Here is a 23,986-nt window from a genome sequence, read left to right as displayed (position 1 = left end):
CTAGTGTATACACCATAAAGATTAGTTGTTGCTGCTGTTGTTAAATATTGTTTTTATTCTTATTACTAGGCACTGTGCTGAGACAGAAGTGTAGACGAAATAGACATTGCCCTCAAGGAGTCTATAATTTCCTTTTATTTATGTGGAATAGGGGAAACTGTGATTCTCCAAGATCTTTGTGTGCTGTTATATTTGGAGTGTTTTATTTGTCAGGCTATCAATATTCTTTTCTTGGATGTCATAGAAGTGACGTGTTGGGAAATCCTATGTCAGGCATTATCGTGTAGCTTCCTATTGGGAAAACACTGTTTCCTCTGTTAGTCTCTTTCGGATTACAAGGAATAGAGAAATGCTGAGGTTATTTTGGGTGCTATGGCTTTATTGTAAAGGTACATGGTGTTTAGGAAAAATTTCTTTATAAGACCTGTTAAAAATGGTGAGGTGCACTTTATTCAAGAGGATCCTGGTGGTAGGTATAGGGACCACTGCAGCAGGTCTTCGGTGAAGAGAGGAATTGGCTTCAACTTTGCTTCCAGCAAGGAGAAGTGGAGATTTGTTGCTGAGGAGGAGAGTGGAGGGGTGGTGCCAATGGATGGAAAATTACTAGGGGAAAGATCAAGGATCAAGGTTTTCTGACTAAACTGGCTTGATAGGATTATTGTTGAGGGCAGGCTGTGGTCTTAAGGTATCTAGGATGGTCCGATAACATGGGTAGGGGATTTGCTCTATACTGACTTGGCAGGATTCTTGCTCAAACTGGATTCTATGGGGACAGAGAGAGAAGCCTGAAATCAGACCTAGTCAAGCAGAGGACTCAGAGGAGGCTGACTAAAGTTTGGTCAAAGGAGACAGCTTTTGTCAGTGGGAAGTCAGATTCTAGGATAGTATCTCATGATTTGCTCAATCACATTCCACAAAGAATGGGAACATTGTTCAGGATAAAACAGTTACTTAGTATCAGAACAGTCTGCTTGGTCATGATGATTCAATTTGTTCTTTTTTTGTTTTTGTTTTTGTTTTGAGTCGCAGTCTCACTCTGTTGCTGAGGCTGGAGTGCCGTGGCACCCTCATGGCCATGCCAGCTTCGACCCGCTGGGCTCAAGTGATCCTTCCGCCTCCGCCTTCCAAGTAACTGGAACTACAGGAAAGCACCATCATGCCTGGCTAATTTTTAAAATTTATTTATTGTAGAGATGAGGTCTTGCCAAGTTGCCCAGGCTGGTCTTGAACCCGTAGACTCAGGCAATCCTCTCACCTTGGCCTCCCAAGTGCTAGGATTATAGGTGCCTGGCTCAGTTTGTTATTATCTCTGCTTTTTTATGAATTCTGCTTTTACTGCCAACCCCCTCTCTTTTCCTTTTCTCTCTCACACTTATGCTGCCCCAGGGCTGTTGTTCCCTTAGGACTTTTGTTTGCTCTTTTTTCTGTTTTTGGTTTTTGCTTTCTGGGTTTGCTATTTCCTATTTAAACCATTTTCCAAAGCACTCACATTTAGAAGTTGACTAGAACTGGATGTGACTGGAGGTAGAGGAGCAAGGATGGATCATCTTCTTCCTGTTTCGGGGGAGCAGGTCCTGAGAGGGGATGGTGGTGCCTGACCAGGTCTGTGGGGATTTTCCCCACATGCAGCCTGTCATCATTTTTCTAATTTTGGCATCAGGACTTCTTTGCAGCTCTGTCTTCATGGTAATACCCCTCCTCACATGTCTGGAAAAATGACCACCATCATTCCTGTTGAAATTACTGCTGTCCTAAAAAGTCTTAAAGGCCATGAGGAATGGGCTCTCAGACACAAAATTCACTTGGGGACAAGTAAATATTGCTTCTAACAGAAATGGAATGTTGTCTGCTGATTTGACCTTTCTGCGGCAAGAATAAAGCTTCTTTCTTAGGAAAGATCACAATTATCGAGTCATATTGTGTACTCCAAGGACAAATTTCTGAAAAGATACATGGCCGTTGAGAATTTTTCCATTGACCTGATCTGTAAAATAACATCTTGGGCTTAATGCTTTTAAGATGGAAAGGGTGTCATTTTAAAAAAAACTTAACATATCCTATTAATCTGTCCAAGTCAACTATCTAGGGTATTTGAGAACAAGTGAGCAATTAAGCATTTGTTTGAAGAATCTTGACATTGTTCTAATTTTGGTAGTACTTTGTTTTTCTTCTTGATTTATATTTGCCATTAATAAATTTTGCTTACCTAATCTCTGGGGTTTGTGTTTGTGTGTGTGGTGTGTGTATATGTGATTAGATTACAAGAGGAATTAAGATCCTGCAAGATGAAATAATACAGCAAGATAAGCGACTGGCTAAAGCAATGGTCAGTGACGGTTCCTTTCATATTACCCTGCTAGTGATGCAATTATTAAATGAAGATGAAGTAAACATGTGAGTAATATATCTTTCTTGCTGATTATTTCTCAACTTATTACTTTAATATCAATAAATATATCAAAGAGGCGTTGAAATTCTTTTTGTTTTTTTGGGGTTTTTTTGAGTTGGAATCTCACTCTGTCGCCCAGACTGGAGTGCAGTAGCCACTCCCGGCCACTGCAGCCTCGACCTGCTGGGCTCCGGCGATCCTTCCGCCTCAACCTTCCAAGTAGCCGGAACTACAGGCGCGCGCTACCACGCCTGGCTAATTTTTGATTTATTGTAGAGATGAGGTCTCGCCAAGTTCCCCGGGCGGGTCTTGAATCCGCGGGCTCAGGCAATCCACTCACCTCGGCCTACCAAAGTGCTGGGATTACAGGCTGAGCTACTGAGCCCAGCTGAAATTCTTAATGAAGATTACTTCCTCAGAATTTCAGTGTCTCTTTATTATTAACTGTATAAATACTGCTTTTTTTTCTCTTTTTAAGTTAGAGTCTCTGTCGTATAGACTGGAGTGCAGTGGCACAGTTATGACTACTGCAGCCTCAACCTGCTGGGCTTATGAGATCCTTCCTCAGCCTTCCAAGTAGCTACAAGCACGTGCCACCATGCCCGGCTAATTTTTTTGACTAATTGTGGAGATGAGGTCTTGCTAAGTTGTCCAGGTTGGTCTTGAACCCCTGTGCTCAGGCAGTCCTCTCGCTTTTGCCTCCCAAAGTGCTGAGATTATAGTTGTGAGCTTCGGTGCCTGGCCAAATACTCTTCTTAATCTAGACATTTTTACTCTGCTGTGGTTATAAAATGGTAGACCTTGGTTATATAATTGCTTTGTCCATGCTTATTATGTGAACACTCTGGAGTTCGACCATTTAGATTAGGATTCCTGGTCAAGATTCTGGAACCATGGCACAACCACGTATTAGCTGCCTGACTTTGGGAAAATTGTTTACTATCTAAGTCAACAGAGAAAAATAATGGTATCAATACATGCAAGAGCTCTTTGCATAGGGTCTGGCACATAGTAGGCTCTTTCTTATTAGCTATTAGAACAGCCATTTTGTTAGACCTGTGAATAGTTTCAGTTTTACGTTAGTCATTCTTTTTTTTTTTTTTGAGTTGGAGTCTCCCTCTGTCACCCAGGCTGGAATGCAGTGGCACGCTCACAGCCACTGCAGCCGCGACCTGATGGACTCAGGTGATCCTTCTGCCTCAGCCTTCCAAGTAGCTGGAACTATAGGCATGGGCCACCACACCCAGCTAATTTTTTTTTTTTAATTTATTGTAGAGATGAGATCTTGCCGAGTTGCCCAGGCTGGTCTCAAACCCATGAGCTCAGGCAATCCTCTCACCTCGGTCTCCCAAAGTGCTGGGATTATAGGTGTAGCCACCATGCCAGGCCTAGTCATTCTTAGAGTCCCTTTAGCCCTTCACTCCTCCCCCTGCAATACCAGGGCTGTGCCAGAATTATTGAGTATTAGTCACTGATTACTGCTTTCCAGTCTGGGGTGGAGAAACCTTGCTCTTTCCCCAATTCTCTGGGACACTCCGTCTGTACTCATGATTCTCTCTTTTCCTGTTACCTTCTGTCTGGTTCACTTTATTAAGCTTGGGAAAACCAAAGCCAGACTGAATCTTCTACCTTGACATACATGTCTCCCGAATGAACAAACAGCAAGGCTTGCATTAGGAAGAGTGGTGAGAAAAAGGTAAACTAAAAAGGAGATAGCAAAATAAGTAATTTAAAATATTGAGTCCCATTATTAGTATTATTATAGTTGTGGCTTTTAATCAGTAGAACCTCCTGTCTGTAGAGATCAGTCTTCTGATCTGATCCCAAGAATATCTACCCATGAGCAGCCTTGAGCATCCTGCAAGGGTGGAGAGGAGGAATTTTTCTTGACTCACTCTGGCTGATCACTTTGCCAATGAGAAGAAAAAATAATTTCTCTGATGCTCTTGAAAGAAGAGAAGCCGACAATGTGATGCAAGAAGATGAAAGCTAAAAGAAGAGAGTAGTGTTCTGTGTGTTAGAATGGTATGCTAGGGCTCTCCAGAGAAACAAAACCAACAGGGTGTGTGTATCCATATAGAAGTCTATGTCTATCTGTGTAGACACAAATATAGTAAGTCCCCTACATACGAATGAGTTCTGTTCTGAGAACACGTTCCTAAGTCCAATTTGTTTATAAGTCCAACAAAGTTAGCCTAGGTACCCAACTAATACAATCAGCTATAGAGTACTGTACTGTAATAGGTTTATAATACTTTTCACACAAATGATACTTACATAGCAAATAAAAAATAAACATTTAAAATCTTATAGTACAGTACCTTGAGAAGTACAGTAGTGCAATACATGATTGGACATGTGAATGCATGTTCGCATCTTTGAAAGTTCACAACTGGAATGTGGGTATGTAGGGTACTTACTGTATCTTTATGTAGGGAGTTTTATTTTAAGGAATTGGCTCCCATGATTGAGGGGATTGGCAAATCTGAAATCTGCAGGGCAGTCTGGCAGGGAAGAGTTGATGCTGTCGTCTCAAGTTCACAGGCAGTCTGGAGGCAGGATTCTTTCTTAGGGGAGCTTGGTCATTTCTCTTGAGACATTTAGCTGCTAGGATGACGCCCATCCCCTTTCTGGAGGGGCAGAGGCATCGACCTTTAAGTGATAGTGAGATTCAAAGTGAGGCCTCACATTGGGTAGCTGTATAGTGAGAGTGAAATTGATTGGGTTTCTGGGATTATTTATTATTATTATTCTTGATTTGAAGGATTAAAAAAATCTTTTTATTTTTATCTTTTATCCTATACCATATAATATGCTAGACACCTAGATTGTCCGTTTTGTGTTCTATTATTCTTACTTTTCTATTTTTGTGTTCTATTATTCTCACTTTCCAAAGAATAATATCAAATTTTAGGTGTTTAATAATGTACTGACCAATGGATGGCATGTGGAATATGCCATTTTTTAAAAAATCATGAAATTTGAGGTAGATGTCACTTAAGGATCTTTTTTTTCCCTCACGGTGTAGAAGAAAGGAATAGAAATATATTAGGCTAAACCCAGCTGCTGATGTGAAAAGATGTTCTGTCTTAATTTGAAATACTACCTGTTGATCTGAGTTCCAGTTTCATAATTTTGTTTCTTACAAATGTATACTTTTTACTTAGTTTCCATAAGGAAGTCTTTCCATAAACCACTCTTGAAAAGATACTCTAGGTTAGGTGCTGTGGCTCAAGCCTGTAATCCCAGCACTTTGGGGGACTGAGGCAAGAGGATTGCCTGAGCCTGCAGGTTCGAGACCAGCCTGGACAACATGGTGAGACCTTGTCTCTACAATAAATAAAAAAATAAGCCAGGCATGGTGGCATGTGCCTGTAGTTCTGGCTACTTGGAAGGCTGAGGCGGAAGGATCGCCGGAGCCCAGCAGGTCAATGCTGGAGTGGCTGTGAGCGTGCCACTGCACTCCATTCTGGGTGATGGAGTGAGACTTCAACTCAAAAAAAAAAAATTCTTGATTTAAAAGAATTTCAAAGTTAGTGATACTCTCTAGCAGACACTATGATTCCTTCTCACCCTGTGAATCAATGGCATCCCAATAGGACAGAGTTATTATTTGCACTACTAGAGAACGACAAGCTTGGCTGATACACTTCTTTAAAGAAAAACAGAGCCGGGCTCCGTGGCTCAGCCTGTCATCCCGCGCTTTGGGAGACTGAGGTGAGTGGATTGCCTGAGCCCTCGGGTTTGAAACTCGTCTGGGCAACTTGGCGAGACCTCATCTCTACAATAAATCAAAAATTAGCTGGGCGTGGTAGCGCACATCTATAGTTCCAGCGACTTGGAAGGCTGAGGCCGAAGGATCGCTGGAGCCCAGTAGGTCGAGGCTGCAGTGGCCGGGAGCGGCCACTGCACTCCATTCTGGGTGACAGAGTGAGACTCCAACTCAAAAAAAAAAGAAAAACAGGATATAAAATTCACTGTCTCTAGAAAGTCTTAACCTTTCTCATGGCTTCCTTTAGTAATTAGCATATAGTCTCATTTAAAATGAATACCTTGAATTCTTCCAATTTATGATAGATGAGCCAGAAGGGGCTGTTCTGTTATCACGTGCATTAACTTGCAGCACAATATTGAATGAATATTTGGATAAATATAATAAATTCAGTTAGATAAGATTGGATTTAAAATGTGGATATGGATGTATAAGGAGAAATGTTGACATTTATAAAACTGTTAATAAAGTGTCATACATTATCCTATGACAGAGAAATGAAACAGTGTGGACGACATGAATGAATATCAATTAAAAACTTTACAAGAAGACTAATAAATATGAAAGATCTAGAAAAATACTTAAATTATTTTTTCAAACATTTGGGTGGTGAACAAATCACTGATCAAAATAACTTAATGGTGATTCACTTAAAAGAGTCTTTTAAAGCCCTCTCTGTAAGAATGTGCTTATTTCTTTTTTTGAGTAATTGCTGCCCTCTAGTGAGATTTTATTTTTTTCTCATAATAAAGTTCCTATAATAATGTTCTCTTCAAGATGGAAGTAACTGATCCGAATTTTCAAAGTGTCAAAAAATCTGATAATATATAATTCAATAATATGGTAAACTTTTTAAAAAGAAAAATAAAGCATTTGAAACACATAGTAGCCCTGTAATCACAGTCTGTACAGCTAACACATTGTAGCAAGCTTATATATTTACAGCTGGGGAATATAACTAAATTTGTATTTGAATCTAAAGTATCTTGTTATAGATACTATTATATTTTAAGAGATAATGTATATTAAGTTTTATTAGAGTGCCTCACAAATATTAAGTACTGTAAAAATATGGATACTTTTATCAAGAATCTAGAACTTTCCACATAATCTAATCTAAGCCCTCATAGGTACTGTGTGTTTTTGGGATATATTTTCAGTAATGTTTTTTGGGTTGTCACTGTAGTATTTTTCTTAGTTAAAATTTTTTTGGTGAACTATAAAATAGTACTTTATGTCTTTAATAGCAGTTATAATTAGGTAAATATTTAATTCATTTCTTCTATAGTTTTTGTTTAAAAATTAATATGTTTTAATAGTATATGTCAGATTTAGAAGGTATTTTAAGCTTTAAAGTACAAATATAAAAATTAATTTATCTTTCTAAAACTAAGTACTCTGTTCCTTATTTGGTTTTGTATATTTTATTACTTAATATGTTACTGAAAAGTATATTATCTCTCACTAGTGGTATTGATGCTCTTTTGGAATTGAAACCATTCATTGAAGAAGTCCTCCAAGGAAAACATTTAACTTTGCCCTTTCAAGGGATTGGCACTTTTGGAAATCAAGTTGGATTTGTGAAGCTGGCAGAAGGTGATCATGTAAACCTGCTTTTGGAGATATCAGGTAAGGCAGACAGCAGCACACTCATATAAAATCTCATCTTTTGAAAAAGCAAATTTTTTTCCAATTTTTGTCATAGATACTTGACATCTTTTAATTTTTGGGAGCTGTATCACCTCATTCTACAAGTGAGTTGCTTTGTTATTTGCTTGTGTAACTAGATGGCTTAATAAAGCTCCTTGAAAGTTCATCTTGATTCTTATACTTGAGGAGAATGTTGATTCTGGGCTTTCTGGAAGATGATGGACTGGATTCAAGTATTTGTTAAGACTGTCCTAATCTCAAGTCTGAAGGATCTCAGTGTTTATCATGATATTTGACATATAACTGTGGTACTTAAGAAAAATTGAGTGAATGAATTCGAATTACTGGTTGCCTATACAAAGGTTTGCGGGAGTTGTCCATCCACATGCAGAGAGCCAGTAAGGAACTCAGCAAGATTTCCATTTATATCACTCCTGTCCCTTCACACTTTGGGTATCACTCTCTGAGCCAAAGGTCCATTGGTGATGGTGGAATCCCTCATGTCTGTTGGACAACATGTTGCCTTGGGCAGTCTAGTTGGGCAGTCTAGTTGGAAGTCTAGTTGGCAGGGAATTAAAAGCAGAAAAAATAGCATCACTTGGATGAGTGACTTTTGAGTTTGACCCAGAGATTGTAGGTTGGGTTTTAGCCTACATCTCACGAGCAGTTTTTATTTTCATATCTTTTCATGTCAAGTCATGTCCTTTTATGGTGTCTCCTTTTAGGTTTGATAGTCCTTGTTTTATAACACACTCTCACTGTTGGTCCATGCTTGGCCACTTTTATCTTTCTGTGCTTTTTTTCCTTTCCATCTATGGTTTTTTCCTTTCTTTCTCCCTCCTTCCCTTCCTACCTGTATCTGTCTACCTACCTACCTGTCTGTCTGTCTGTCTATCATCAATCATCTATCTCTGTCTATCTGTCTATATCTATCTCATCTATCTATCTATCTATCTATCATCTATTTAAAAAAATAATAACCTGGGAATTCACCACCCAGAGCAGAAGTTAGACTTTGGTAGTATTTCTAACCACATTGTTCTCTTCACTAATCCATTCCTTGACATTTCTCCATGTAAGTTAACTGTCATCCAGAAGTCAGTGTTTATTTCCTTGTATTCTCCCAAAGTGTATGTATTTTTGTTTTCATTGGTTTTAACGTAACAAATACGGGTATCATATTGTATGTAATCTTTTGGGGCATCCTTTTTCACTTAATATTGCTACTGTGCAGTGTAATAATTGCCCACTTAAAAGTGCACCTCCGGGCCGGGCTGGGTGGCTCAGGCCAGACTCGGTGGCTCAGCCTGCAATCCTAGCACTTTGGGAGGCTGAAGTGAGTGGATTGCCTGGGCCCGCAGGTTCGAGACCTGCCTGGGCAACTTGGCGAGACCTCATCTCTACAATAAATCAAAAATTAGCTGGGTGTGGTAGCACACGCCTATAGTTTCAGCTACTTGGAAGGTTGAGGTAGAAGGATTGCCGGAGCCCAGCAGGTCGAGGCTGCAGTGGCTGGGAGCGGCCGCTGCACTCCAGTCTGAGTGACAGAGTGAGACTCCAACTCAAAAGAAAAAAAAAAGTGCACCTCTGGTCGAAGGGGACAAGGATCAGGCTTCATTATTGTTAAGTTTTTCTTTTGTGTTTCTAAGATACTTGTGATGCGTATTTTGTGAATGTCAGTGTTTATATAGGGCTTGAACGTCATTAGTTGTTGAAATAGAATGATATTTACTATGGTGCCATTTGTACTGTCCAGTATATGGTTTAATTTCACTAAGTTCATTATCATTCAGGTATATCAGAAATAGAACTGTTTATCTTTTTAGTAAACATTTTCTATTATATCCTCGAAGTGCATTTTGCACAAGAGAATTTCAGTTGGGCTGCAAATGTAAACTTCACTATTGATGTTATTGGTGACACAGTCACATTCATCTTAGCTAAAGTTTTTATAAATTTATTTCCTCTAAATTCATTTCTTCTACATAATGTTGGGACTAAGGAATTATACTTTAGTAGGAAGAATTTATTCCTTCAACATTCAATTAGCCAGTGCCAACTAGTGTGCTTGAGGTAGAAAACTGAAGAAAAAAAAAAGTCCTTGTCCTCTAAGGAGCTTACAGTCTGGTCAGAAACAAGCAAGCCAGCAGTTACAGTGCGACACAACAATTTCCATAGCTAGAGGCAGAGGCACAGAGTATAATGAATCCCTAGGGGAAGAGGTCTGGAATGAGGAAGGTTTCTTGTTAGAAGTAGCATTTGAACTGAAGTTTGAAGGATACATAAATGTTTTCTCGTTGGACAAATTGGAGGAGGGTATTCCAGGCAGAGGGAACAGCATGTGCAAAGAAATCAGGTCATATTTAGGGACCTACTGTTACTGGAGTGTTACTGGAGTTTAAATTACAGATCTAGGGGTATCATGAAAATGAGATTCATATGTTCAGGGGAGCAGTGAAAGTGTAATGCGGGCTTGAGGAAAGTGGCGGAAGTTCAGAATAGCAACAAGGGAAGCGGAAAGGGAAGTGTAATGAGCAGCATGTGATGGGGTTGCAGAGCAATGCGGAAGGTGCATTTGGGGTGAGAGTCTTAAGTGTTTGTAATGGTACTGACTTGGGATATTCTCGAGTATGATTCTGAGATCCCGGTGTGGGACTGGAGAGGGGAAACAAAACTAATCCAGACTTGAGGCCTTGTGTGGTGGATGTGGAAAAGGACAAAGGAATAAGACTGGCAAGGGAGAGGTTGGGTGTTTGATGTGATGCATTGTTGGGTGCACGTTGGAGATGGCAACAGAGTCTGGAAGGGACTGATACTTGGAAGAAGAATGGAGTAACAGGACTGAAGATTAGAGTTAATAGAAGCACAAACGTGAGGAAGTTAGAAGGATCAGAAATTGTGATCAAAGAGCAATATATTGGATTTTAAGAAGTTTGGAGACTTCTGACTGATAGGGAGTGTGAAGAAACTTCTTTGAGAAGGAAAAACAAATCATGGTTAGAAGTTTCAAAAACAAGACAAAGACAAATAATTAAAACTAATTATGGACTTCAGCAGTTTACTAGATACAAAATCAACATACAAAAAAACCGCATATAATTAAAATATCTATTTTTCTAAAGAATATAATAGTTTCTAATAGCAGCAAAAACAGTAAGATTGTGTAGGAATAAATCTACCAAAGGATATGTAAGACTTCTATGGAGAAAATGTTCTGGTTATTACATCTTTACAAGGTATGAATATGTTAATTAAAACACTTTTCAGCCGACTTGGTGGCTCACACCTATAATTCCAGCACTTTGGGAGGCCGAGGTGAGAGAATTGCCTGAGCCCATGGGTTCGATACCAACCTGGGCAACTTGGCAAGATCTCCTCTCTACAATAAATCAAAAAATTACCCGGGTGTGGTGGCACATGCCTGTAGTTCTGGCTACTTGGGAGGCTGAGGCAGAAGGATCACTTGAGCCCAGAAGGTTGAGGCTATGATGACTGTGAGCATGCCGCTGCGCTCCAAACTGGATGACAGAGTGAGACTTCAACTCAAAAAAAAAAAAATAAAATAAAATAAAACATTGTTCAACCTTTCTCCTTTCTTTTTGTATTTGTTGTAATAGCTTCTATTCCTCATACTGAGAAATACATTCCCAGTCTAAGCCATACCATCAGAAAATTGCATATACATTTAGACAAAATAATGTAAATCTCTGTTGAACTGATATTACAGAATTGCTTTTTCTATAATTCTTTTAGCATTGTATTGATAATTATATAAGAAATAGGATTGTGGAAATTATATTTATTTTATGTATTAAAATACATCTTGATTAGGTTATATTTTGTTAAATAACACTAGAGTTGATTAGAAAAATTTTTTAAAAATCTTATATCAGGAATGTTTCCCTTAAACAAATACTTTGTTTTTTTTACCTCATGAATGTGGAATATTTAACTTGTGTTTTTGGGTTAGAATTGGTTACTTGAAAACTTACAACCTAGTTTATGGCTTACTTCAATTTAGAATATAGGACATGTCATTGTTTTTGCACACCTTTGTCTTTCCAGAGTTTCTTTTTCTTATTTTCTGTATTTTAAGTTTATTTATCTAATTATAGTGAATACTTATTTGGCATTATCTTAAATCCTATAATTAAGGGTAGAGTGTAGCAAAATATGTGTAAGCAAATAAGCACTATTTACAAGTCAAATAGGATTTAAAATCATTAGTTGACCAAGGAGAAGGCAACTCTAATAATTTTGATGGCAAATATTTTGGGACTGTGCCCACAGTTCACCTTAACCTGTTCTTCTTGACTGCTCTGAAGAAAATGCTAGACCTAGATCTTTTCTTTGGTAATGTAAATATTTTTACACTCAAGAAACATTTCTAATTAGTTATCTATTCATTGTTCTTTTAAATAATTCTGTGAGTGCTTGCAGCATTGAGAATTCCATCCATTCTTTGCAAATATTGTCACAAAGGCATTTTCCAATATTGATGAAAGATCCATTGTGTGCTGAGGAATGTGAAATCTTACCAGCTTTAATATGAATGTAAACCCAAGGATATTGGTTTTTCATTTTAGCAAAGGCCACTGCCCCTGTAATTCCTTTCTTGATTCCAGTGACATTAGGTTCTGTTGCTTAAAGATATTTATATTTTTCCAAGAATTTCAACAAAACAGTACAAGAAATGGAAAATGGAGGGAGAACAGCATTCTGTTTCCCTGATGCAATCAAGTAGATTTTAATCTTTTCTATGTACATTGTGCTATTGAACTATTGCTTTTGATTATATTGTTTATGCACTTTTATAAGAAACCTAAATATTTGAATATATCTGGAAAACTTTCATGTATTGATCTACTTACTGAAAAAACATGCACTTATTAATTATTGAGGACTTACTATGTCAGGCATTGAAGTTTAGTCAGAGTCCTCCATTTACCTAGTGTTCAGATAGAATGTTTAATACATAGAATTTTTGTCAACATTTTACTTCTTTGAATTTATTTGTAAAAGAATGCCTCAGGTCAGGTATGGTGACTTACACCTGCAGTCCCAGCTACTTGGGAAGCTGAAGGATCACTTGAGTCCAGGAGTTCAAGACTAACCTGGGCAACATAGTATGACCCAATCTCTATAAAAAATTAAAAAAATCAGCTGGGTATGGTGGCACATAACTATAGTCTCAGTGCTTTGGAAGACCAAGGAGGGAGAATCACTGGGGCTCAGGAGTTCGAGACTGCAGTGAGCTATGATTGTGCCACTGTGCTCCAGCCTGGGCGACAGAGCAAGACCCTGTCTCAAAAAAAAGAATGCCTTAGGGTTAGTACTACTTTAGTCCAACAGTTATCAATAAAATAATATTTGTTTTTCTGTCATATTTTAGAAACTAATTGTTTCTAAACAAATGATATATATTCTCACTCTCAGAAGAATATATTTCGTTGACCTGGGTATTATATTTCTTAATAACTTTGTAATAAACTATGTATATGTATATGCCTACACAGGAATAGTAAAATCTTCTTCATTCAAAATAATGAAAATAGAGCTAGTCTGACTTAATGGGAATCAGGATAATTTATAAATAAAATAAGTACAGTTGATCCTCGAACAGCATCAGGGTAGGGACCCAAATTCCACGCAGTCAAAAATTCCCGTGTAACTTTTGATTCCCCCCAAAATTTACTACTAATAGCCTTCTGTTGACTGGATGCTTTATTGACAACATAAGCTGTCTTATCTTGTATTTTGTATGTTATATGTATTATATACTGCATTCTTACAATGAATAAGTTACAGAAAAGAAAACATGATTAAGAGATCATAAGAGGCCGGGCTTGATGGCTCAGCCTGTCATCCCAGCACTTTGGGAGGCCAGGGCGAGTGGATTGCCTGAGCCCGTGTGTTCCAGACCAGCCCAGGCAACTTGACGAGACCTCATCTCCATAATAAATACAAAAAAAAAAAAAAATTAGCTGAGCATGGTAGCACACGCCTGTGGCTCTGGCTACTTGGAAGGCTGACGCGGAAGGATTGCCGGAGCCCAGCGGGTTGACACTGGGGTGGCTGTGAGCGTGCCATTGCACCCCAGCCTGGGTGACAGAGTAAGACTCTGACTCAAAAAAAAAAGAAAATATGTTTGCTACTCATTAATCGGAGGTAGATCATTGTAAAGGTCTCTGTCATGGTTTTTACTTTGAGTAGGCTTGGGAGGAGGAGGAGGAGGAAGAAGAGGGCTCGGTCTTGCTGTCTTGGGGTGGAAGACAAGAAAGATGTGGAAGAGGGAGAAGGGGAGGCAGGAGAGGCAGACATACTTGGTGAAACTTTGAAAAAAATCCGTGAACAAGTGGGTCTGTGCAGTCGAAAGCCATGTTGTACGAGGGTCAACTTTAGTCCGATTTACCTAATTTTCATCGAGTTTTTAGATTTACAAGTTAAGAAAAATTCTTAAAGTGTTGGACACTGCTGTACTTAGGCACTACTATTTGTGCTCATGACTGGACGTTTGCAGGATAAAGAGTAATTTAGAATTTTTGATTTGTAAAGTTGAAGAAAATTATCGTACATTTGAACTGGTAGAGTCAAAATTACCATTACTGGGGTAATCGTACATTTGAACTGGTAGAGTCAAAATTACCATTACTGGGGTCGGGACATGCTACCCCACAGTTTCTCCAGTTTGTTGCCATTAGTTCATAGTTTTTCATTCAATTTCACTTCTCGACAACTGTCTACTTATTCATCAAGCCTAGCATAAACATACACAGGTTTCAGTGTTTACTCGGGTCTTTATTTTCTTATGAAGGCTCCCATGTCACATAAAACTTATGTTACATAAATTTCTATGCCTTTCTTTTTTTTTGAGTAGGAGTCTCACTCTGTCTTTCAGACAGGAGTGCAGTGGCATGCTCATGGCTACCACGGACTTGGCCCGCTGGGCTCAGGTGATTCTTCTACCTCAGCTTTCCAAATGGCTGGAACTACAGGCGCGCACCACCATGCTTGGCTAGTTTTTAGATTTATTTAAAGACCAGGTCTTGCTGAGTTGCCCAGGCTGGTCTTGAACTCCTGGACTCAGGCGATCCTTTCGCCTCAGCCTACCAAAGTACTGGGATTATAGGCATGAGCCACTGCACCCGACATTTTCTCTTGTTAATCTGTCTTCTGTGTAGGGTTCTCAGCCATGATCATAGGATAGGTGAGAAAAATGCATTTTTCTTATTTTATTTTATAGATGAGTACAATTCAAGATTAGGTATGCAGGTGGTCATCACACAGATAAAGTTTGGGCCTCCATTTGGTCCCCACTTTACCTGATAAAAATATATTTTTCTTTCCCTACACCATCAATACTTGAATTGTGCTGCTGCTAACAGTCATTTTTGGTATGTGCTGTTGTGCTGAAGAGACCAAGTCCATCTTTGCACCCCCCATACATGTGGGTTTATGTGGTTTTAGCTGCTTGAGGGATCAGGTAAGGTAAGGCTGTGTCTCAGCTTTCCACCTTGACCTTGAGTGATCCTGTTTTTCCAGAATAAAACAGCATTATCTAGCATTACCCAGCAGCTCACAGAATTAAGAGAATATTGAACATTATGCATTTCTATGGCGTTTCCCCATGTTGCACAGTGATGAAATTGCACTGAAAAGCTTTTTGCATAGAAATGAATATGTGACTTCATTCATTTTTTTCAATAAAATGTAATTTTGTTAAGAAGGTTATTAGATTGAGAGATTGCTAAAAATTTACCCTGCTAGAATTATAATAGTTCTTGCACATCTTTTTTAAAAATGAGAAATGTGCCCTTGGTTAGCATGATAAAAGATTCTAAGTACATTTATCCATAAAAGAAAAAAATGAAGGACTTTTAGGGTGTTCATTTGAACATTATGCTTTCTCTATTTTTACTGTAATTTTTCCCAAAGGATGGAGAGAATACACTTGTGTTTTCTGCTGCTTGTGAGAAATCTGTTCTGTTTCTGGTATCTTTGGGCCCTTCTCTGCTGCTCTGTTACTACGTGAAACCTTGGACTTTTAATCACCATAGGGTAGTGTGTATCCCAACAGCCTACTGGACTTTCCCCGAGCAGCTTAGACTAGGCCTTCTTGAGAGACATCAAGACAACTTAGCCATGTTTCAGTTAGAACTTAGAGATCAGCTTCCCTCCTCAACCAGGTGTCTGTATTCATGGTCCTGCATCATTAGGGCCATCACAGCCTCAGTTACGTCCCCTGCCTCTATCTGCATGCCTTTCAAGCACAAGCACACTTTCTTTGTGCTCCCTTTCCTTTTTCACTTCTCTCTTAATTCTTTTTTTTTTTTTTGAGTTGGAGTCTCATTCCATCACCCAGGCTGGAGTGTGGTGGCATGCACACTCACAGCCAGCCCAGCATCAACGTACTGGGCTCTAAGTGATTCTCCTGCTTCAGCCTTCCAAGTAGTCAGAACTACGGGTGTGTGCTACCACATTCAGCTAATTTTTTTTATTTATTGTAGAGACGAGGTCTCACCAAATTGCCTGGGCTGGTCTTGAACCCACAGGCTCAGGCAGTCCACTTGCCTTGGCCTCCCAAAGTGCTGGGATTATAGGTTGAGCCACTGAGCCTGGCCATCTCTCTTAATTCTTTTCACTGGTTCCTCTTTTATTTACTTGATTCTTAGTCAAGCACTTTCTAAATGGACATACGCTGTGCAGGTTATTATTCTATCATCTTACAAATAATAATTCATTGAGTCTTAACAAAAAACTAAGAGCTAAGGTCCTGTCTTTGTTTTGTGTTGCTATAACAGATTACCCAAGACTGAGCAATTATAAGGAAAATGTATTTATTGAGCTCATGATTCTTTAGGCTGGGAAGTTCAAAAGCAGAGTGCTGCATCTGGCCAGCACTGGGTCAAAACTTGGCAGAGAGGAGGAAAAGCAAGTTGGGCATATGCAGAGATCACATGGTGAAAAAGGAAGTGAGAATGTCTTAATCATGTTTCTCTTATTGTATTTACTGTTACAGTGAACTTCCCACATTATCCTAACACAAACATGCACCAGAATGTAGGTGTTATCTGAGACCCCAGTATCACTCATTCTACGTATTCAGTCATCAGACGCTATACATTTCCTGTCTTAAATTTCCCTTTCATCCACCCTCTCCTTCCTCTTCAAGTTGCTGTGTCGCAGTTCCAGCTCTATTTATCTTTTACCTAAACTACTGCAATGGTCTCCTGGTCTGTAGTCTGCCCCTTTGCTTCCAGATAATTTTTCAAAAGCACAAAACGAATTGTTTTTATGTTCCCTGTTTGAAATAATGTATCGATTCCCTGTTGGGTTACAGGATAAAACCCATTCTCTTGCTGTGGTATTTGAGACCCTCGACTCTTTAACTCTTTCCTGTGTATTTAGGCTTATGTCTTGTGTTGTCCACCCTTCACCCACAGTTTAAGATGATGCTGAGCTGCTTACAGGTCCCTGATGCGCTGGGCCATGTCAGGTCTTCATGCCTCAGCTGACACTGCTGCCGTCTCTTTAGGATGCCTTCACATTCCTCGCAGGATCAGACAGCAACTGCTGACCTTTAAAACAATTTCCACTTTTAATTATAGTAAAAGATGCATAAAATTTACCATCTTAACAGTTTTTAAGTGTGCAGTTCAGTAATGTTAAGTATATTCACATTTTACTGTGTAACCAATCTCCAGAAACCTTTTCATTTTGCAAAAATAAACTCCGTACCCATTCAGCAATAATTTCCCACTCCTTCCTCCCTTTGGCTCCTGGAAATCACCGTGTAACTTTCTGTCTCTATGACTTTGATTACTGTCACTACTTCATATAAGTGAAACCATATAATATTAGTCTTTTTCGTGATGGGCTTATTTCACTTAACATAATGTCCTTAAGGTTCATTCATATTATAGCATGTGTCAGAATTTTCTTCCTTTTTTTTTTGAGTTTGAGTCTCATTCTGTCGCCCAGACTGGAGTGGAGTGTCATGCTCACAGCCACCGCAGCCTCAACCTGCTGGGCTCCGGCGATCCTTCCGCCTCAGCCTTCCAAGTAGCTGGAACTATAGGTGTGCGCTACCACGCCCAGCTAATTTTTTGATTTATTGTAGAGACAAGGTCTAGCCAAGTTGCCCATGTTGGTCTCAAACCCCTGAGCCCAGGCAATCCTCTCACCTTGGACTCCTAGAGTGCTGGGATTATAGGCTTGAGCCACTGCGTCTGGCCCGAATTTTCTTCCATTTTAGGACTAATATTCTGTGGTCTTATGCCACTTTTTGTTTACCCAATTATCTATTGATGAACTCTTGGGTTAGTTGATGGACTCTTGGCTATTGTGAATAATGCTGCTGTGAATATGGGTGTACGAATATCTTTTTGAGGGTCTACTTTCAGTTCTTTTGGATATTTAGTCAGAAGTGGAATTGCTGGATCATATGATAATTGTGTTTTTAATTTTTTGAGAAACTCCTGTGTTATTTTCTATAGCAGCTGCACCATTTTACATTCCTACCACCAGAGAATAAGGGTTCCAACACTTGTTATTTTCTATTTTTTTTTTTTAAAGTGGCTATTTTGGACGGGTGTGGTGGCTCAAGCTTATAATCTCAGCACTTTGGGAGGCCAAGGTGAGAGGATTGCCTGAGCCCATGGGCTCGAAACCAGCCTGGGCAACATGGTGGGACCTTGTTTCTACAATAAATCAAAAAATTAGCTGGGCGTGGTAGTGCCCATCTGTAGTTCTGGCTCCTTGGAATACTGAGACAGAAGGATGGCCTGAGCCCAGCAGGTTGAGGTTGCGGTGGCCGGGAGTGTGCCACTACACTCTAGCCTGGGTGACAGAGTGAGACTCCAACTCAAAAAAAAAAGGGGCTATTCTAATGGGTGTGAGGTGAGATCTCATTGTGGTTTTTGATTTGCATTTCCCTAATGATTAGTGATGTTGAACATCTTTTCATGTGCTTTTTGGCCATTTGTATATATTTGCTTTGAAGACATGTCTGTTTGAGTACTTCACCCATTTTTAAATCAGGTTTTTTTTGTTGTTGTTGTTGAGTTATAAGCGTTATTTATATTCTGAATATTAACCTTTTATCATAGATATGATTTGCAAATATTTTCTTCCCTTCCATATGTGACCTTTTCATTCTATTGATTATGTTCTTTGATGTACAAAAATTTTTAACTTTTATATAACCCTAAATTGGGTTTTTGCTTTTGTGATCTGTGCTTTTGGTATTACCCCCAAGAAATCACTGCTGAATCTAATGTCTTAAAGTTTTCTCCCTATGTTTTCTATTAACAGTTCTATAATTTTAGCTCTCATATTTAGGTCTTTGATCTGTTTTTAGTCAATTTTTGTAAATGGTGTAAAATAAGGGATTAACTTCATTCTTTTGTATATAGAGATCCAGTTTGCCACTGTACTTTCCCATTAAATAGTCTTGGCACCTTACAGAAACCATTCGATCATTGTCATAGTTTTTTTCCTGCTGCTATAACAAAATACCTTAGACTGGGCTTTTTTTTGAGGGAGGGGGTCAGAGTCTTACTCTGTTGCCCAGGCTGGAGTGCAGTGGCATGCTCATGGCCACCGCAGCCTTGACCTGCTAGTCTCAGGTGATCATGCCTCAACCTTTCAAGTAGCTAGAACTACAGACATGCACCACCACACCCAGCTAATTTTTTGATTTATTGTAGAGATGAGGTCTCACTAAGTTGCCCAGGTTGGTCTTGAACCCGTGGACTCAGGCAATCCTCTCACTTCAGCCTCCCAGAGTTCTGGGATTATAGGGTAAGCCACCGCTCCCAGCCTAGACTGGGCAATTTGTAAACAGCAAATTTATTTATCACAGCTCTGAGTCTGGAAGTCTAAGAACAGGACACTAGCAGATTCAGTGTCTGGAAGGCACTCTCTACTTCGCAATTGGCATCTTGTTGCTGTGTTCTCAGTGATGAGAAGGGTGAACACTGTGTTCTCACTTGGCAAGAGGGCAGAGGGGAAAAGGCAAAAGGGACATATAGACCCTCTCAACCCTTTTAAGGGCACTAATCCCCTTCATGAGTACTGAGCTCTCATGACCTAATCATCTCCCAAAGGCCTCACCTCTTAATACCATTACTTCCGGTGTTAAGTTTCAGCATTTGAATTTTAGAGGGACGCAAACATTCAGACCATGGCAACCACTTATATGAGAGTTTATCTTTAAGCTTTCTAATCCATTGGTCTATATATTTGTCTTTATGCATATACTCTAGACTTGTAATGTTTTGATTCCAGAAGTGTGATGTCTCCAACTTTGACTTTCTTTATCAAGATTGTTTTGACTATTCAGTTTCCTTTGAAGTTTGATAGGAATTTTAGGATGGGCTTTTTTTTTTACTTCTGCAAAAAGCACCATTGCAGTTTTGATAGGGATTATTAGTAGATTGCTTTTAGTAGTATTACCCTTTTAACCGTATTAAGTTCTTTAATCTATTAAAACAAGATATTTTTCTGTTTGTGTTTTCTTTAGTTTCTTTTAGTAATGTTTTGTAAGTTTTAGTGTATAAGTCTTGGTTAAGTTTATTTCTAAGTATTTTATTATTTTTGATACTATAGAAAATGGAATTTTAAAAAAATTCCTTTTTGGATGGTATCACTGATCTTTTATAAAGAGTCATTTCAAGTGTCACTTCTAAAATAAAAGATTTTTCTGATTTCTCAAAGTAGAAATGACCATTTTCTCCTCTAATCTCTTCATTCCCTAGACTGCTGTAGAAAGCATAATACTTTCTTGCATTTTATTGTTTAGAAATTTCTCCCAACCAGAATGAAAGCTCTTTGAGGGAATCTTTCATGTTTATGTCACCAGAGCCTACCACATAAAAGAGACTCAATAAATATGTTTTTAATAGAGAAATCGATGAAAAAAATGTGATGTAAACATAAAAGTCTGATCGAAAGAATATTAAATCTTAGTCTCTCTTCCTTCATTTACATTCATGAATATTATATCTGTCTCATGCAATCTTTGCATGAGAATTATACCCAGTTCTGGTGTTCTGGAATCCCCTGAGGATGATGTACCAGAACTCTCTCTGACAGTTCACTTGGACTTGCTGGTTGTTAGGATAAGAATGGATCTGAGGGGTAATTTACTATAAACTCATTACTTTTACTGTCAGGGTAAGGTGATGTGCCAAAGAACACAAGCTGAATAATAGAACTGGGCCAGTGTTAGAATACTTTATCAGTTTCTCTTTTTCTTTCAACTGCAGTGGAATGAATGTAATTTCTCTGGCATCAAGGTATAATTTTAAAGACTTGCTTTTAAGAATGAAACATTAAAAAAATTCAGTTTGACAGTTTTATACAGCAATCAGTTGGAAATATCTATTTAAAATGAGTATAAGAGTTTTAAATTGAAGTTGATTTAACATTATGTCAGCCTTATATTGAAACATAGTTCAAATGATTTGCTAAACCATCTAAAATGAAAATGTTTAAGCTGCAAGTAGAAACAGGAATGCTTTGAATAATAATAGCATAGGAACAACAAAAACAGCTTTATGGGTCTTATTTCGTTAAAGTTTTAGATAACTAAAAAGTATGTCTAAAATTTTATTTCCATTTTTCATACTTTATGTGACATAATTTTTTTTTTTTTTGGAGTCGAAGTCTCACTCTGTTGCCCAGGCTGGAGTGCAGTGGTACGCTCATGGCCATCACAGCCTTGACCTCCTGGGCTCAAGTCATCCTTCTGCCTCAGCCTTCCAAGTAGCTGGAAATATAGGCATGCAGCACCATGCTCTGCTCATTTTTTTTTGACTTACTGTAAAGATGAGGTCTTGCCAAGTTGCCCAGGCTGGTCTCGAACCCATGGGCTCAGGCAGTCTTCTTACCTTTATCTCCCAAAGTGCTGGGATTATAGATGTGAGCTATGTGACATAATTTTGCTGTAACTTACAATGGTATTAGAAAGTATCTTCCAACTGGAAGACATGGAATGTACTCATTGCTTGCTTTTGTAGGGTGTATTGTTTAATTACAAATTGGTCTTTTTAGAACTAAAATCTAACATACTGTTTTTATTACATCCACATACTGAAATAGTGTATACAGATACCCCTCAAGTTATTGTAAGTTGAAATGCATTTAATACACCTAACCTACTGAATATCAAAATTTAGTTCAGCCTACCTTTAATGGCTCAGAATGCTTTCAGGAGACTATAGCTGGGCAAATCACCTGGCAGCCCGGTGCACTGTAGAGTGTTGGTTGTATGCCCTCGTGATTGTGTGGCTGATGGGGAGCTGTGATTCACTGCTCTGCCCAGCATCACAAAAGGGCATATCGCCACCCTGAGACAAGATCAAAATTTAAAATTTCCAAGTACGATTTTCACTGAATTCATATTGCTTTTCCATCATTGTAAAGTTGAAAACCATTTATAAGTCAGGGACTCGCTGTATAAGCTTAATAATATATCAGGAACGTCTAATTTCTTTTAGCATTCTGGACTATTCTCACTAACAAACCTTGTGATTTTTCTCAAATTAAAGATCATGTGATTACATAAATATTCCTAATAATTTTAGAAAATGAGAGAACTGGCAAAAAGGAGGAAACAATTTGCTTTTCAAAAAAGGTATGCAATTACAGATATATGATTTTGTTAAAATTAATCTGTTATGCTTGCGGGGAAGATGGTGGCGGAGCCAGTCAGACTATGTGAGTCCTAGTCTGAATGAGTGAGTGTATGGAAAATTTTGCATACGTGTCTGTGAGTAAGTGGGTGTGTGAGTGGTTGACTGAGTGGGGACTTGGGGGCAAGTGGCCAGGGCTCTCCTGGTGAAGCGGCTGGTGCCATAGCTGCTCTGCTTGGATCCTAGCACTTCCTGGGGTGCAGAAGCCAAGTGCCGTTTATTTTTTAAGTCAAGAAAGCCCTTCCTGGGAAGAAGCTGCCGGGAATAACTGTTGGCTCCAGGCTCTGCCTCATCACTGCAGTGCCTGCCCGGACTGTGGCAGTCAGGGCTGCAGAGAGAGTCACAGGCAGAGCCCCACTGTAAAAGACGAAAGAGGCACCCTGCCGTCATCTTGAAAACTGAGCAGAAAAGTGCTCTGGCTTGCTCATCATGGAGCGACAGACTTGAGCTCTGTGACTGGTGGATTAACTACTCAGTGGTTGATTGTGACTCGGAGAGAATATCCTGAAAGCACAAACTCTAGAGGGCAGGACAAGTGCTGAGTCTCAGGCGGTCCATCCACCTCCTACCCTGATTCAGCCGAAGGACAAAGGGTGTGACTAGAAAAGGACAAGGAAGACCTCAGAAGAGATCAGTGGTGAGTCTGGGGGTTACCCAACCCCCTCATCCCCAGAAATTCTCTGAATGTCAGACCCACATGACTGGTGCATGACTGATAGGGACAAACCTAGGCAGAGCCAGGAAGTCAGCGGTGATAGGAGGATTCTACTCCAGGATAAACCTAGCTGGGGCACCCCCACCCCCAGTACCTGAAGAAGAGACAATCCTGCACCTACTCACCAGAGGGGACCCCCTGACCATAAGAGAGTGGGAGGGGAGGACTGAAGCCCTACCCACCCCCACCACCTCTTCTTCCTTCCCCAGCCGGACACTGGGGAGATGGTGAATAAAGCTGCAACTCCGCAGAAGACAGCAGAGGGGCTTACCTGTGAGCAGCAGAGAGAGACAATTACAGAAACTGCCACAGAGGACAGGGTTTTTTTTTTCTTAATTTTTTTCTTTTCCTTTGTGCATAAATGTGTATGTGAGGGTTCTATCTGCATTCTCCCTTACCTTGTTTTTTTTCTTCTTTTTCTTTCTTTTTTTGTTTTCTGTTTATGTGTGTACATGAATGATTGGGTATTCATCTCTTAGTGTTTTTTTTTTTGTTTTTTCCTTTGTTTTTTTTAGTTTAATATGTGCGTGGATATATGTGTGAGGGTTTGATTTTCTCTTCTTATTTTCTTCTCCTTTTGTTTTGTGTTGGGCGTGTGTGTGTGTGTGTGTGTGTGTGTGTGTGTGTGTGTGTGTGTGTGTTCGGTTTGCCAGTTTTTTGTTTTTGTTTGTTTTGCTTTGTGGTTTTTTTTCCAGCTTGGTTTTTGTTTGTTTGTGTGTGTTTGAGTGTTTTTTTACTTTTGTTTCTGCTTTTGTTTTTCTGTG

At 39.2% G+C, this 23,986-nt stretch overlaps 1 protein-coding gene across 1 annotated transcript in view; it reads left to right on the top strand.

Annotated features, from left to right (window-relative positions):
* Positions 1-23,986, top strand: part of AKAP7 (A-kinase anchoring protein 7) — a 160,145-nt gene that overhangs the window by 37,203 nt on the left and 98,956 nt on the right. The window contains exons 4-5 of the mRNA XM_008071890.1: positions 2,258-2,394; positions 7,630-7,790. Of these exons, the coding sequence (XP_008070081.1) occupies positions 2,258-2,394; positions 7,630-7,790 (298 nt within the window). The remainder of the gene's footprint in view (positions 1-2,257; positions 2,395-7,629; positions 7,791-23,986) is intronic.

Source organism: Carlito syrichta, unplaced genomic scaffold, assembly GCF_000164805.1.
Source record: "Carlito syrichta isolate Samal-C Ts95f unplaced genomic scaffold, Tarsius_syrichta-2.0.1 Scaffold314781, whole genome shotgun sequence".
Lineage (NCBI taxonomy): Eukaryota > Metazoa > Chordata > Mammalia > Primates > Tarsiidae > Carlito > Carlito syrichta.
Note: the sequence above shows the minus strand (reverse complement) of the source record. Positions and strands in the feature narration are given on the sequence as shown.